Below are 12,864 nucleotides of genomic sequence, written 5' to 3'. Positions count from 1 at the left end.
GCTCACAAAGTAACTAGCTAGCTAACTTTTGCTATTGTAATCACCTCCAAAGAAGTGCAGACCGGTCGGTCGTCGTCGCCTTCTTCCCCGGCTCTGGACCGAGAGCAGTGATCACAGGCAGACCCAAGAAAGTCCCGCTTCTACTTGAAACAAGGTGGACGGGCCCTTCTGCGTGCGCCTCCGTGTGCAGCACACTGCTTGTTATGGTGAGCGAGCCTCACGCGTCGGTCTTGTGAAAGGCACAGGCAGTCAGCTGACTCATCACGTGGCAAAGGTTTTTTCTTTGCTTTTCTTTCTTCTGAGCAAAACTTAGTGAAATGGAAGTTGCACCAGAAGTTTTTGTGAGAAGAATGCATTTACAGTTCCCTGTTTGTTTCCCTTGAATGCTTTCACAGCAGGAAGCCCCTCAATGCTGCAACATAATGTTACAGTAGCTTAGTCCAACAAGAATTTATCAAAATATAAATTCCCATCATAAACCCAAGTTACACTCACTGTTATATACTCCCAAACAAATACAAGACACTGCATCCCAAGTCCATCAGAGATTTCAGGCAATGAATCTTTTAAGTTACAAAGTTATTCAATTATAAACGTTCTTTGAGGAAATCTGCAACCACAGCCTGTGAGCTGAGCTTGAAGGTTCTCTATTGAACTTGAAAAATAGATACTAGCACAGGGTCCATTTGCTATAAACTTTCTGGAGCTTTCAGCCCCATCTTGTGGCCTTCATCAGAAGAAAGAGTTTGCTCAGTGGACAGCAACTGAGCTATGAACTGAATAATCTCCATGATAACTAGCAAACTCCATTCGCTGGAGAAAGCCACATTAGGCTGAAAATTTTCTGTCAAGCAGACCCTGTGCTAAGAAAGTGAGCATTTAGTGTTCCACAATAAAAGAACAAGGATTTGTCATAAATATAAAACATTTATTGCATTGGTATTCGCTAATGTGTATAAAAGCATTGTTTCTATACACATTTCTTTGGATCTGTTTCTTTCTGACTCATCACTGAATATAATTTGCCGTTATTTAGTTTGCCAATATTTCAGCGAACATGTTTCGGCCATACAAAAAAAAAAAGCAACATAGGCAAAAGAACATTTATACCTCAAATTTAAATTATACAAGAAAAGCAATATAACACTTATTGTTTGAATTGTGTAGCTGAAGTGGTCTCTTGGCATTATTTACAGTGGCTTAGCAGATACATGATTGAAGTGAAGATACAGAGTGGTTTGATAATAAAAAAAAAACATCGTAACAGGAGTGTACAAATTCAAGGCATGCGAAGGCGTTCACTTGTCTTGCATCTTCTCCAGGATGGGGACGATCATGTCAAACTTGGGTCTCTTGGCTGGGTCTTCGTTCATGCAGAGCCTCATCAGCTTACAGATATGAGGTGAAATCCCCGGTGGAATGGTTGGCCGAAGACCTTCGAGAGCCACCTGCGCAATGGAAATAGAAAGCTGTAAAAAGCCTCTGGATATTTCGGTACGGTGTTTGAGATATAGAGATGTGAATGTGAACATACAGTATAAGCCTGTGGGTGGATAAATACAGCGCCCACTTACCTTCATGCCTATCTCCATGTGTGAGAGGTCAGCAAAGGGGACCTCTCTGGTAACCAGCTCCCACAGTAACACTGCAAAGCTCCACATGTCAGCGGATCTTCTGTTGATGTCTTCAGGCCTCTTCTGCAGAGCTGGAAACATCCAGGACAAGGAGAACCATAAACATGCCGGAATAACTCACAGGGATTGTTTTTATTCTGTAACATGGGCAACACACAAGATTAACTGCATGACCACCACTGAGCTGAGACTAAATGACACAGTGCAGTATGTTCCTGTACTGAATGACTCATAAAGTATAAGAAGAACAGGGAGTGGGCGGAAGGGAAAAAAAGAAATGAATACCTTCAGGGGCCATCCATGCAGGAGAGTACATACGACCAGGACACTGGAAGGAGAACTTAGCATCTGCCATGCTTATTCTGGCTGTCATGTCCTCATCAATCTGCAAATGAAACACAGCACATCATCAAACATCTGGCGAGTCAATGAGTCACAGGGTCACCTTCATAGACAAAATCTTTTTGTTTATTATCGTGGTTGCTTATACGCCAGAGGTCAAAGACAGTAGAACAGTGTCTCACCATGACATGCTTACTGTTGAGGTAAAGCCGTGAAACCATTGGCTCTAAGGTGTGGAGGAAGGCCATGCCGCTGGCAATGTCCAATGCAAACTTCACTGCTTGGCTTTGGTCGACCACCAGAGCTGAGGAAGAGGAAGAGGACGGTAAAGACAGAGGAGGAGGGAGGAGAGAAAAGTAAAAAGTATGAAGATGCTCAGCCGTAGTGCTTTGGGGCTGGTATTAACTTTAATGCTAATTTGATCCATTTAATACATGTGCATAAACACAAATTACTTACTAGTGCCCTGGTGGAGTATGTTGAAGAGGGATCCGTATGGCATGTAGTGGGTAATGATGATGGGGTGAGGGGACGGAGGTGCCTGACAGGCCCCAAGAACAGGCAGAATGTTTGGATGAGAAAAGATCCTATGGACAGAAAGAGAGACAGACAAAGAGAGCGAGAATGAGTGTGTAAATGTAATTTTACAAATGTTAACAAAAAAAGGAGGAAGGAGGGGGGAAAAAGTAAATAATTATATACTCTTAGAACAGGGAAGTCCTTCACTGATGATAAGGTATTAACAAATTCATCCATTAAAACAAAAAAACATTAAGACAAGACATGTTCTGCATGAAGAAAACTCAAGAATCCATGTTATTATACACCACATTTGTATCATCTGTGGCCCTTTAAAGTCAAGCTGAGCAGTAGTTTTTACTCTTTCATTATCTGAAGCTCTTTAATTTTTTGCAATATGTGTCAGATGATATGTTGCCGCTGAATTTTTTAAGCACATTCATCCCGAGTACTTTTATGTGTGTTTCAATTCTTAAAAGAGGGCGAGAGCTGAAGCCGACATGAAAGCAGCACACTGCCAGCGTCTTCCAACTGCTCACATGCTTTGAATTGGCCTGCTCAAAGGTTTCTCTCATTTTTGTCTAATTAGGGTTTTTTCTGTCACTTAGTAAAGGTCTGAAGTTAGGCCGGGTTAGGTAACATGCTAATGTGCTCCCCTTTATGTTGTGTTCTGCTTGATTGAGTTACGCTGCTTGGTGTCATTTCATTCTGTGATTCATTTTGATTAATTAGATGACGGTGTCAATAATGATTCACTGAACGCAGAAGTCCTTTTGGCTCACCAACATCCTCCCTTGAAATAGACTGTACATACTTCAGATTTCATGTTATAATGGATTTCATGATTACTGCGATGGAAGGATGTTTGTGGAATTTGTTTTTCACATTGTAGAGCAGAGCACATCACACAGTAAACAGCTGCCAGCGACTACTTTACCACAACATCGACCCAAACCCATTTCTGTGACCTCTAGCAGTAAAAACTTCTTGTTACACAAGAATCAGTTCTCTGTGACCACTGACCTCAATCGCCACCAATCAATCTCATCCATCCCCACATTAGCACTGTGTTTATCAGTCCAAATGCTCATAGACTAATGCACTAAATGAACCCTGAAATCTCTATTCTGTGTGCAGACACCATAAGACATACTGTTAAGGGCCAACCAAATCCACCACTATCACTTTGTCATTGTTAGAATACTAATGAATTACCTGAGTTTGGGATGCTCCTCGTTAAAGTCTCTGCTCTTCCTGGTGGTCCAGTCTCTCACCTGTAGCACCTTGACTATAATCTCATCCCCTTGCCACCGACCCTGCCATAACTACAGACATAGCACATAGTTGAGTAAACAACTGAGGAGCTGGAAAAAAAGTGAAAAAGACCGACGCACAGCAGTAAAGTGCAACTGACCTCTCCAGACTGGTTTTCATTGATCTTTGCCAGAAGCGAAAGCTGCTTATAATCAATACCAGCCTGCTTGTTGAGGGTACCATTACCTGATAGAGCCACAACAAGAATAATCAAACAAAAGTCCTGATTTAATATGTTGATTTGTTCCTTTTTATGAAACACAGGTGACTCACGAGGTCGTGTTCGCATGGTGCCCTTCCAGAAAGTTTCCTTATATGGGACTTTGGTCATACTCTGGCCCAGTTTCTCTGCCTTTTCTAAAAAAAAAACACACATAAAAGAAGTAACAATCACAAAAATAAAGTGGCGATAATAATTTTCTTTTCATAGGAAATAACCTGTCACAGTGTTAAAATGCCCACAAATTACTTCTGACCTTGAAGCAGCTGTCTTAGGTGAGGCTTGGCCTTGTCCAGAGGCGTCTGTCCATATCTGTTACATATACACACCTGGGCACCACTGGTCACCAAGTCCTAAAAAAGAGGGGTTAAACTACATTATGCACCGATTAGATTTTAAGCATAGGTTTTGGATTAAAAGCAAAGACACTGGGAGCAGTCGGAGCTCCACTGCTTAACAAAATGGCACTGTAGTGGCCGTTTCTTCCCAGAAGAGGGCCGTTTCAGACAACAAATTGTGCCCAAAGAAGAGGAGTGTCTGTAGGTGTATTGTACTGTACCTCGGCCACTTCGTCTTGGCCCCAGAAGCAGGCGTAGTGGAGTGGTGTGTTTCCATGCTCGTTGACTGTATTGGGGTCTGCTTTGCACTGAATCAGCTGGCATTCACGGGTTATAAAGTGAAGAAAATTGAACAACAGAGCAAGTGTTCTCCCCTCAGACAGTGTCAACAACGCATGCACCCAGGTCCAGTTGTAACCATACAACCATACGTGAGTGTGTGTGTACCTTAGCCACGATATCTCTATGTCCATGACTGGCGGCGAGGTGCAGTGGGGTATCATCTCCACGGTTCATCACATTAATGCGAGCACCTCTCATGATGAGCATGTCAACAACGCCGCTCCTCCCTTCCCTGCATGCCCAGTGGAGGGGGCTGAAGCCATGGTCATCACTAAAACACAACAGAGAGAAGGAAGAGCAAAGAAGGACAAATCCTACATTAATTAGCCCATTAGTCATTAAGCTGAGATAACCTTGCTTCATGACACTTTTAAGTCTAATTTGAATTTTTGAAGATGACATCATTTGGAGGTGAAGTGATACTTGTTCCCTTGAGGCGTTTGTAGGAGGGTGCTGGTGGGCTCTCATAACAACTCCGAGCATTTACCAGCTGACAAAATATCTGTGGTGTTCTCTCTTTGACACTCAGCCACACAGGTTCTCACACCCACTACCTACCAATCTTTATTTAGATTTAAGCACATGCTTCCTCACGCTGCCGGCAGCCTGTATCCTTCTGACGACTGGCCCAGCGATAAATATGTCTGTGCAAGCTGCAGAGACGCAAACACACAGGCAGCGTACATAGCACTGCCGCAGTCTACAAGGAGCCGAGCTGCCACCTATGTGTGACTGGCCCCCTTCGCCCAAGCGAGTGCTTTACATTAGCTGATCCCAAGGCAGCTGCAGGGGCTTCTCGCAACTCCCCGCAAAGCCACAAGCTCTACACTGTTTAACAATAAACCTCAAGTGGGCTTGTTTAGCCAGTAGGAAATAGCTGCAGTACTAGCTCACACTATAGTGGAATAGCAGTTCATCACATTCTCTGTCAACCCTGATCCAGCACTGTGGACAGACAGTTCATAGTCTGACCAACCCTGTGTGCTATAAAAAGTAACGGGGGGGAAAAATCTCAGGAATGGCAGAGCGGAAAATGCACAGTGGAATCCTCAGCTACGCATTCTCTGTCAGTCTCTCTCTCTTTTTCCCCCATGTCTTCCTGTGTCGCTCACTCAAAAACACACACACACACACGCACACACAAAACCGCTCCTGGGGGAGATCTGAAATGGCATTTAATGTTTGTCTCAGTGGACTCCAGTTCCTAACTTGTGCATTACAAATGGAAGGGGAAGCATTTCAGTTGGTGCTAAGCAACGTATTTTCCCACCAGCATGTAACACTTATTACACATTATTGGATATTCTGAAGGGGGGGGGGGGGGTGGGGGGGGGGCTGGTTCACACAATTGAGCCTCTTTAGAGTAAAAGCCACAGCTCCGGCCTCCAGCATAATGACTGGTCTCTCAGATGTTTATGTGGGGCTGCAGCTAGCTGCCTGAGAAGCTCTGTCAGCGAGGGCCTGGCCCTGTATGGAGTTGAGCAGAGGAAATGGCCTTGGCTGTTGCGTGGTTGGCCAGCAGCTCTGCAGCCCTCACAGTCAACGTCAACAAACTGCACATATATGGCCTGGCCCAAGAATGAGATAACCAAGGTCTTTAGCAGTGAGGTCTTCTAGCTCCTTTCTAGTGAGGAGATTATGTAAACAGGCAGAAATGCTCTGTATATCCTAAACAAGTAGAAAAAAATCAACTAATAACTATTATAAATTCATCTACCGCTTATATTTCAGATTATTATTATTTCTTTAATATATAACATTTCACAAATTGTTCTCAGAGAACAGGGTGACGTCTTCAAAGTGGTTGTTTTGTCTGAACAATAGTATAAAACCCCAAATATTCAATTTAAAATCATTATACAATTATCACATGCTGTTGATTGATTTTCTGTCAATCAGCTAAATGGTTTCAGCACTGTAATCTAAAGTCAGTCTGTGCTCTTTAGACTAGCGTAGGATGAGTTTTAGGCTATAGTCTGTTGTCTGAGTCATTTATGTCACCGCACAACCTCCCAAAATCACCCACTGCTTTTTATACACACACACACAGTTTTGGGGGATGACATCATAAAGAGAGCAATCCAAGAAGAAAATGGAAAAAAAGTGCAAACTGGACTGGAATTACTGGGTGATGCTCAGCAGCATGTGGAGTTGCAGGGAGAGCACACAGTATGGAAACTATTTGACCACCTCTAATATGCCAAGGATTGCTTCGTATGCACACACACACACACTAAAACACACACTCACCTACCATACCAAATGTGGTACGTTTGCTATGAAGTCAACTGCAATTATTAGAAGACTCTAGAAGACTTTAGACACTACAGCTAGACTCCAAGGGAAGATAAAGGCAGTCTGTCCCACTGCAGACATCTTCATGTGTTGCAGATACATATCCACTTACCCCAAGTTGAGGTCATTCTCTGTGTTGTCCAACCACAGACGAACGGCCACAGAGTTCCCCTCTCGGCACTGTGTGAAGATGTCATCCATGGTTATGCTGCAGGCTGCCTCTCTTGACTGTTTGCTCTTTTGATTTTGTTTGAGATCAGGGACATGTAGCCTGCAAAAGGTGTCCCAAACAAAAAAAAGTAAACATGGTTTTTACAAATGATTTTGCGCTGTACATCTTCCAGGGAACTGATATAAGCAGGTAAACAGACATCACTCACTGTCTTTTGAGCCTACAGTAAGTTGACTTGTATCCATAAATAAATAAAAGTCCATAATGCCAAGGTAAAGTGTGATGTGAAAAACAATATCCGTGTCAGAAGGCTGGCTGTACTTCATATTTAGCCTTTTATGGTATCTGTATATTCCTAAACATTCTTTTATTAGATTTACACTGATTGTTAAACAGTAACGTGTATTTAGAAGAAAGTAACATAACATAAACATAAACAGCCCGCCAGAGTCCAGCGAAATGAAAGTACTTAAATAGCTGTACAATCCCACATTTCCCCTTGGCTTTATCTTCCTCCGTGGGATCGGATGGGCTGGCCTATTGGATCACTGTGAAATCTATTGTTAAAAAGTCAAAGTGAAGTTGGACATCCACAACAAAAACTCCCCAAACACAATGGAAACAAAACTCTTAAACATACAAAGGCGTTCTCAAAAGTCTTACCAGCTGCTAATCGATCGATTTCTTGTCAGTTTCTTTTTTCCCCCCCCGAAAGTCGGCCGTCTCCTCAAATTTGAGAGCAGAGAATAGTCGGTCTGAGTCCACGCCCCGCTCCTCAGAGTGGATGTGGGCTACTGGTGAGAAGTTAGAGACGAGCTCTGCTACTGGCAGCCCCGTCCCAGGACACTCACACAACAGCGCCCCCTGCTGGAGGCAATGCAACGGTGCTACACCCGGCGGCATAACCACACGGGGCCGAAAACACCGAAGTCTGGTGAGGAGGGAGAGAATTCAGTTTATTAATCATTCATCTATATCTGTAGTTTGTCATGATTGAGAATGCACTCATGGGCTCATATCATCAAAAGGCTCATTTTCCTTTTTTGATCTTTTTTTTAACATAAACAAAAACTTTTTTGATAAGGATCCCTCAAATTTGGTTATTAAGATAAGCCTTTGACCAAGATACTAGGCTACTATATGACAGGACTATTCACAGCAGGAAAAGCACTGGTGTTACAAATAACATTAACGAACGACTCTGCTCTATTCAAGTATTCTGACGTCATTCATTTTATTATTCACACCTGTGCATTTCCTACAAAGTGTCCTCAGTGAATAAGGCCTGTGTGTACTGATTAGGAAATTCTACTGTTGAGAAATGAACGTGTCAGTGCTCTCTGGTGGCCAAACTGTGTCTCAATAACTGTCAACATATCCTAATGTGCTGCAGTTTCTTGCTGCTTATTGGCTGACATATATACCGATACCAATATATCTGTCATAAGCTAATATCAACCTGTATATTGGCATTGCTGATTTATTGGTCGGCCTCTATGTTTTATCAGTAAAAAATGTTGAGTAAAATATGATAGGCCTTTTTCACAGACATGTCACAGTAGGAAAAGCACAGGTGCGAATAATAAAAGTAATGATTTCATCTGAATTCCATTTAGCTGCTTCAGTTTCAGGGTCCTGGTTTTGTGCATGCTGTCACATTTGTGTTCAGTGGGAGACATAAATAGAACGGAGCCATCGTTAACGTTATTAGTAACACCTGTGCCTTTCCTGAAAAGTCAAACTATCTGCTGTGAAAAAGCCAACAAGGATATATTTGCTGACATTAGTTTACACATACACACATAACGTCAACATTTTTGATTGATCGATTGACCAAGGTCTACTAATCAGGACATTTAACAGTTCAAAGTTAATATCGGCCAGTATACTGGTTGGCCTCTATGTTGTACCATCAATGTATGCTAATTAAAAATAATTGGTTTCCCTTAAAGTACAATAATTGAGAGGCAACCTCACACCTTTTTGCCAACTCATAACTGTACCAAACAGCAGAAGTGATCAATGATTCCAAAAGAGACACTTGAAATATTGCAAAATGTGTTTTTAGAAAAGTGAGACTTATTGCATGTGCCACAGTGAAATCTGCAACAGGGTGGCTTAACATGCCTGATTATTGCATGACCATATTATGCAAACAGGAACAAACCATTTCATACTCAGCCTAAAGAATACTTCTTGTCTGTCACAGCTGCTGGCTGACAGTTATACTGAAGAACGTTACAATCTTTGTGGTGGAGGAATAAACCACTGGGAATGCTGTTTTAAGATTGCTTATCATGGTTTTGCTGATGGATTAAAGAGTACATAGCGTGTTTAGTGCAAAGACAGGAAATGATGGGAGGAGGGAGAGGTGATTATATGTGACGAAGGTCATGAACTGGATTCACACCCACAACAGTGAGGGCAACACACCCCAAAACACTGCTGCGTTAGGACATCCGGCAGCAGGAGGGCCTTTAATGTTTTCAAACAGATACAAGAGGTTGTCAAAGGAGCATTTAAAATAAAGAAAACATTAAAAAAGTCATGAATACTCTCATTTTTATTATTGAAGAGGATCTTATTTCTGCATTTACTGTGTCATCTTACAGAACATGTATCAAGACTGAGTGTGTTTAAGGCATCATCAGATTGAGCCCTCCTTGCTCCTGCAAGTCCGAACTCAGGTCCAAAAATGATCAGGCCTTCACAATCCAGCAGGCTGGGAATTGATCCTTGTAGAGCTTCGAGTGATAATATCACTGCCATCATTATAATCATTTTAATGATTGCCCGTTATCACAAAACAACATAACATTTACACCTAGGATTTCAATGTCTGAATATTTGTTTTTGTTAACATTTGACATACTTTGCAATACTGTATCGTAATGAATTATATTATTGTAATTTTGATTATATATACACACCAAAGATGCAATTAAAGATTATATTCATAATCAATTAATATATTTTGATAAATCTACTATTGAGTCAAAAAAATGTCAAAAACAATGACAACGCCTGCAGTTAAGAGTCTAAAGTGACATCTTCAAGATGCTAATTGTGTCAAACAAATAGTGAAAAACATTATTTGCAACATGAAAACAAAGAAAAATGCTCACATTTGAGAGACTGTAGCCAGAAAAGGTTATTTGACAGGATGATATCATATATAATGGATGTAGATCATCTATTCTTTTCAGCAATACAGAGATCATCACATTTGGGACTGCCAGTGATGAGTTACTCATCAGATGTGGGTCGTTTGTGGTGGGAGTTAGGGACTAAAAGTTTGACCACCTGAGACAGACTCAGACAGGGCATCGTTACTGGCCTGAAGGTGGGGGGACCTCTGGGGCTCTCACTTGGCCTGACAGACTCTCTTTGGATTTAGACACTGTAGGTGCAGCTACTGTCAACACAGGCACATCTTCTGACAAGGTCGTTGGTTTGGATGGCATAAACACAGGCGCTGAGCTCCCAGACTCAATCTGGGCACCAGCTATCGGCGCCTGAGGAAAGCCTACTGTATAAGATGGTCCACTGCCTGCTTCATTAAGCACTGAGGGATTCACTGCTTCAGTTACAGGTGTGAGAGGTGCGGCAGCTGATAATTTGACTCCTGCGGCTGTTGTGGATTTGAGTACAGCAGCGTCGAGCTCAACTGGAATATCTAATCCTGCTGACTTTAAGACTGAGCCATGGCCCTCTGGTCCGACATCAGTCATAGAGGGAGTTAACAGTGGCAGTACTTGCGGGGGCGGAGATGAGGTGATGGGGGTTTGAGATGCTGGTGAGGCTTCTGTGGCAGGAGGCCCCACATATGCAGAAGCAGCAGCCGCCTCTGCTGCCTTGGCATTCTCTGCAGCCTTGTTCTCCATCTCCTCCATCCGGCGCTGCATCATCCGAGGCATGAGCTGCACGTACGTGCCCATCAGACGATGGTTAGAGCGAATCAGCTTCCCCGCACAGCTGTCCACACAGCGCTCCTGGACAGACAACAGCAATCAGAGTGTATGTGTTCATGATACACTATATGAGCTATACGAGTCTGTGAACTAGGCTCCTTGGTTTCAATCTATGAAATCTGTTTCCACCTATATGGCAGCAGTTTGATTCCTGTTTCAACAGTGACCCCCATGTACAAGGCGAGGTCACAGAGCCAATGACCTCAACATGAGTGGCCACTCTCACTGATGAATGCTCTTGTGAATGAATGGGACAAAGCCAACTGCAAGCAGGTTCCAAAATCTTGTAGAAAGGCTTCCCAGAAGAGTGAGGCCATTATCGTATTACAGCCAATGTTTCTGGAGATATTAAACACTCACATATATGGGAGTAATGATGTGTGTGTCTACATACTTTAGGCCATGTCCCATAACGTTATATGCATGCATTCATACAGCTGTAACTCCAGTATTCTTACCTCGTCCATAGTGAGGTTTCTGTAGTTGAAGTTGCTGGTGCATCGCTGAAAGCAGATTTCAGTCATGCGGTTGTAAACCAGAAGGAAATCCCGCAGCTGCAAGAGACACAATCACTCAAACACACCACCGAACTGCTCATTTGAAAATAAGCACAAATGTAGCTGCTACTGCATATGAATGTGTATATCTACCGATATGAATGTGACTTACATTTCTCAGTTGTTGGTCAGGATCCATCGTGATTCCGTCTGAAGTAGTTGATTACTCGTTAGCTAAAATGCTAACATCGAGAGCCGGTCAGCTAATGAATCAAGTTAAGTTGTGTAATTTTCCTGACGCTTAGCTGTCTGAGCTGAATGAAAGAACAATTCCGCAAGATGTCATTTACATGTCCGCTTTAACGTATCACTAATCGCACCCAAACACGAACTGATACAGATAATAGACTTCGATGGCATGACATTCACATGCGCGCTGCCATGTTTGTAACGAAGATCGTCTACGACCAGCAAGACGCTTCACTCGGTAACAGAGAAATCGTTCATTTCCGGTATGCGTTAACGACAGTTGCAGTTTCTTTGGGTGAAGTCACATTCAGTCAAAAAGCTGAAGAGTTAACGTTAGCTAATCGTGTTTCTGGAGCCTCAACAGGTAAGTGGTCAATATCCCTCCACCTCCCAAAGCACAGCATTAGAACAAACCAATTTGGTACAGGCCCAAAACAAAAGTTTTTCTCAAAAGTACTGATTAAAAATGCACAGAGTACTGGTATTTTCAGTTTGTTATAGTTTGGTCTAAATAAACTTGGGTCATATTGTAGGAGATGACGACAACAGTGGTTGTTTCTCAAACACTTAAAACATAATGTTCTCACACAACCTCTTGCATATGAGAATAATGACTGATATGTCCCAGTAGCAAAGGCAGACGAAGTGTGGCGTTATATTGACACAAACAGCCCTAAAGGCAGCTTTGTATGATAATATGACCTGAAAGCAATAACTTCCAAACAGAGTGAATGTTTTAATGTGCTTTGGTGTGAAGGCCCTCATAGGAAGGAGGTTGGGTGGATGCAAAGCATGAGATTTTCATGCCATAGACAGTTTTAAAAATGAAGGCAATCTCTCCATAATCAACCATGACCACAATCTTTGCCTAACCTGCTCAATTAATTTAAATTATCTAAACTTAATCTTATTTACCATAGGGCTGGCAGATCAGAAAACACATACGATTCAATTTTGACCAGCCATTTTGG

General features: G+C 42.4%; 2 protein-coding genes across 2 annotated transcripts; both read right to left on the bottom strand.

The window, feature by feature from the left end:
• Positions 1-907: 907 nt before the first annotated feature.
• ilk (integrin-linked kinase) lies at positions 908-7,902 on the bottom strand. The gene is made up of 13 exons (XM_070917200.1): positions 7,840-7,902; positions 7,117-7,275; positions 4,815-4,980; positions 4,589-4,684; positions 4,286-4,382; positions 4,083-4,166; positions 3,910-3,995; positions 3,711-3,820; positions 2,436-2,563; positions 2,159-2,280; positions 1,920-2,019; positions 1,575-1,705; positions 908-1,448 (listed from the first exon to the last, which is right to left on the bottom strand). Exons 2-13 carry the CDS (start codon positions 7,203-7,205, stop codon positions 1,299-1,301), a joined length of 1,359 nt encoding a protein of 452 aa, XP_070773301.1. The 5' UTR covers positions 7,206-7,275; positions 7,840-7,902; the 3' UTR covers positions 908-1,298.
• Positions 7,903-10,149: 2,247 nt separating this feature from the next.
• timm10b (translocase of inner mitochondrial membrane 10 homolog B (yeast)) lies at positions 10,150-11,925 on the bottom strand. The gene is made up of 3 exons (XM_070917920.1): positions 11,817-11,925; positions 11,606-11,701; positions 10,150-11,168 (listed from the first exon to the last, which is right to left on the bottom strand). The coding sequence occupies exons 1-3, from the start codon at positions 11,841-11,843 to the stop codon at positions 10,506-10,508; spliced, it is 786 nt and encodes a 261-aa protein (XP_070774021.1). The 5' UTR covers positions 11,844-11,925; the 3' UTR covers positions 10,150-10,505.
• Positions 11,926-12,864: the final 939 nt, after the last annotated feature.

Source organism: Enoplosus armatus, chromosome 13, assembly GCF_043641665.1.
Source record: "Enoplosus armatus isolate fEnoArm2 chromosome 13, fEnoArm2.hap1, whole genome shotgun sequence".
NCBI classification, from domain to species: domain Eukaryota; kingdom Metazoa; phylum Chordata; class Actinopteri; order Centrarchiformes; family Enoplosidae; genus Enoplosus; species Enoplosus armatus.
This window is presented reverse-complemented; position numbering and strand designations above follow the sequence as displayed.

Coding starts and splice junctions, on each gene's coding strand:
- ilk (XM_070917200.1), bottom strand. CDS start 7,205: ATGGATGACATCTTCACACAGTGCCGAGAGGGGAACTCTGTGGCCGTT. Junction 2,281..2,435: donor CATACTCCACCAGGGCACTA/GTAAGTAATTTG, acceptor CCTCTTCCTCAG/CTCTGGTGGTCGACCAAAGC. Junction 1,449..1,574: donor ACATGGAGATAGGCATGAAG/GTAAGTGGGCGC, acceptor TCCATTGCGCAG/GTGGCTCTCGAAGGTCTTCG.
- timm10b (XM_070917920.1), bottom strand. CDS start 11,843: ATGGATCCTGACCAACAACTGAGAAAT. Junction 11,702..11,816: donor CTGACCAACAACTGAGAAAT/GTAAGTCACATT, acceptor TGTCTCTTGCAG/CTGCGGGATTTCCTTCTGGT. Junction 11,169..11,605: donor GAAACCTCACTATGGACGAG/GTAAGAATACTG, acceptor TTGTCTGTCCAG/GAGCGCTGTGTGGACAGCTG.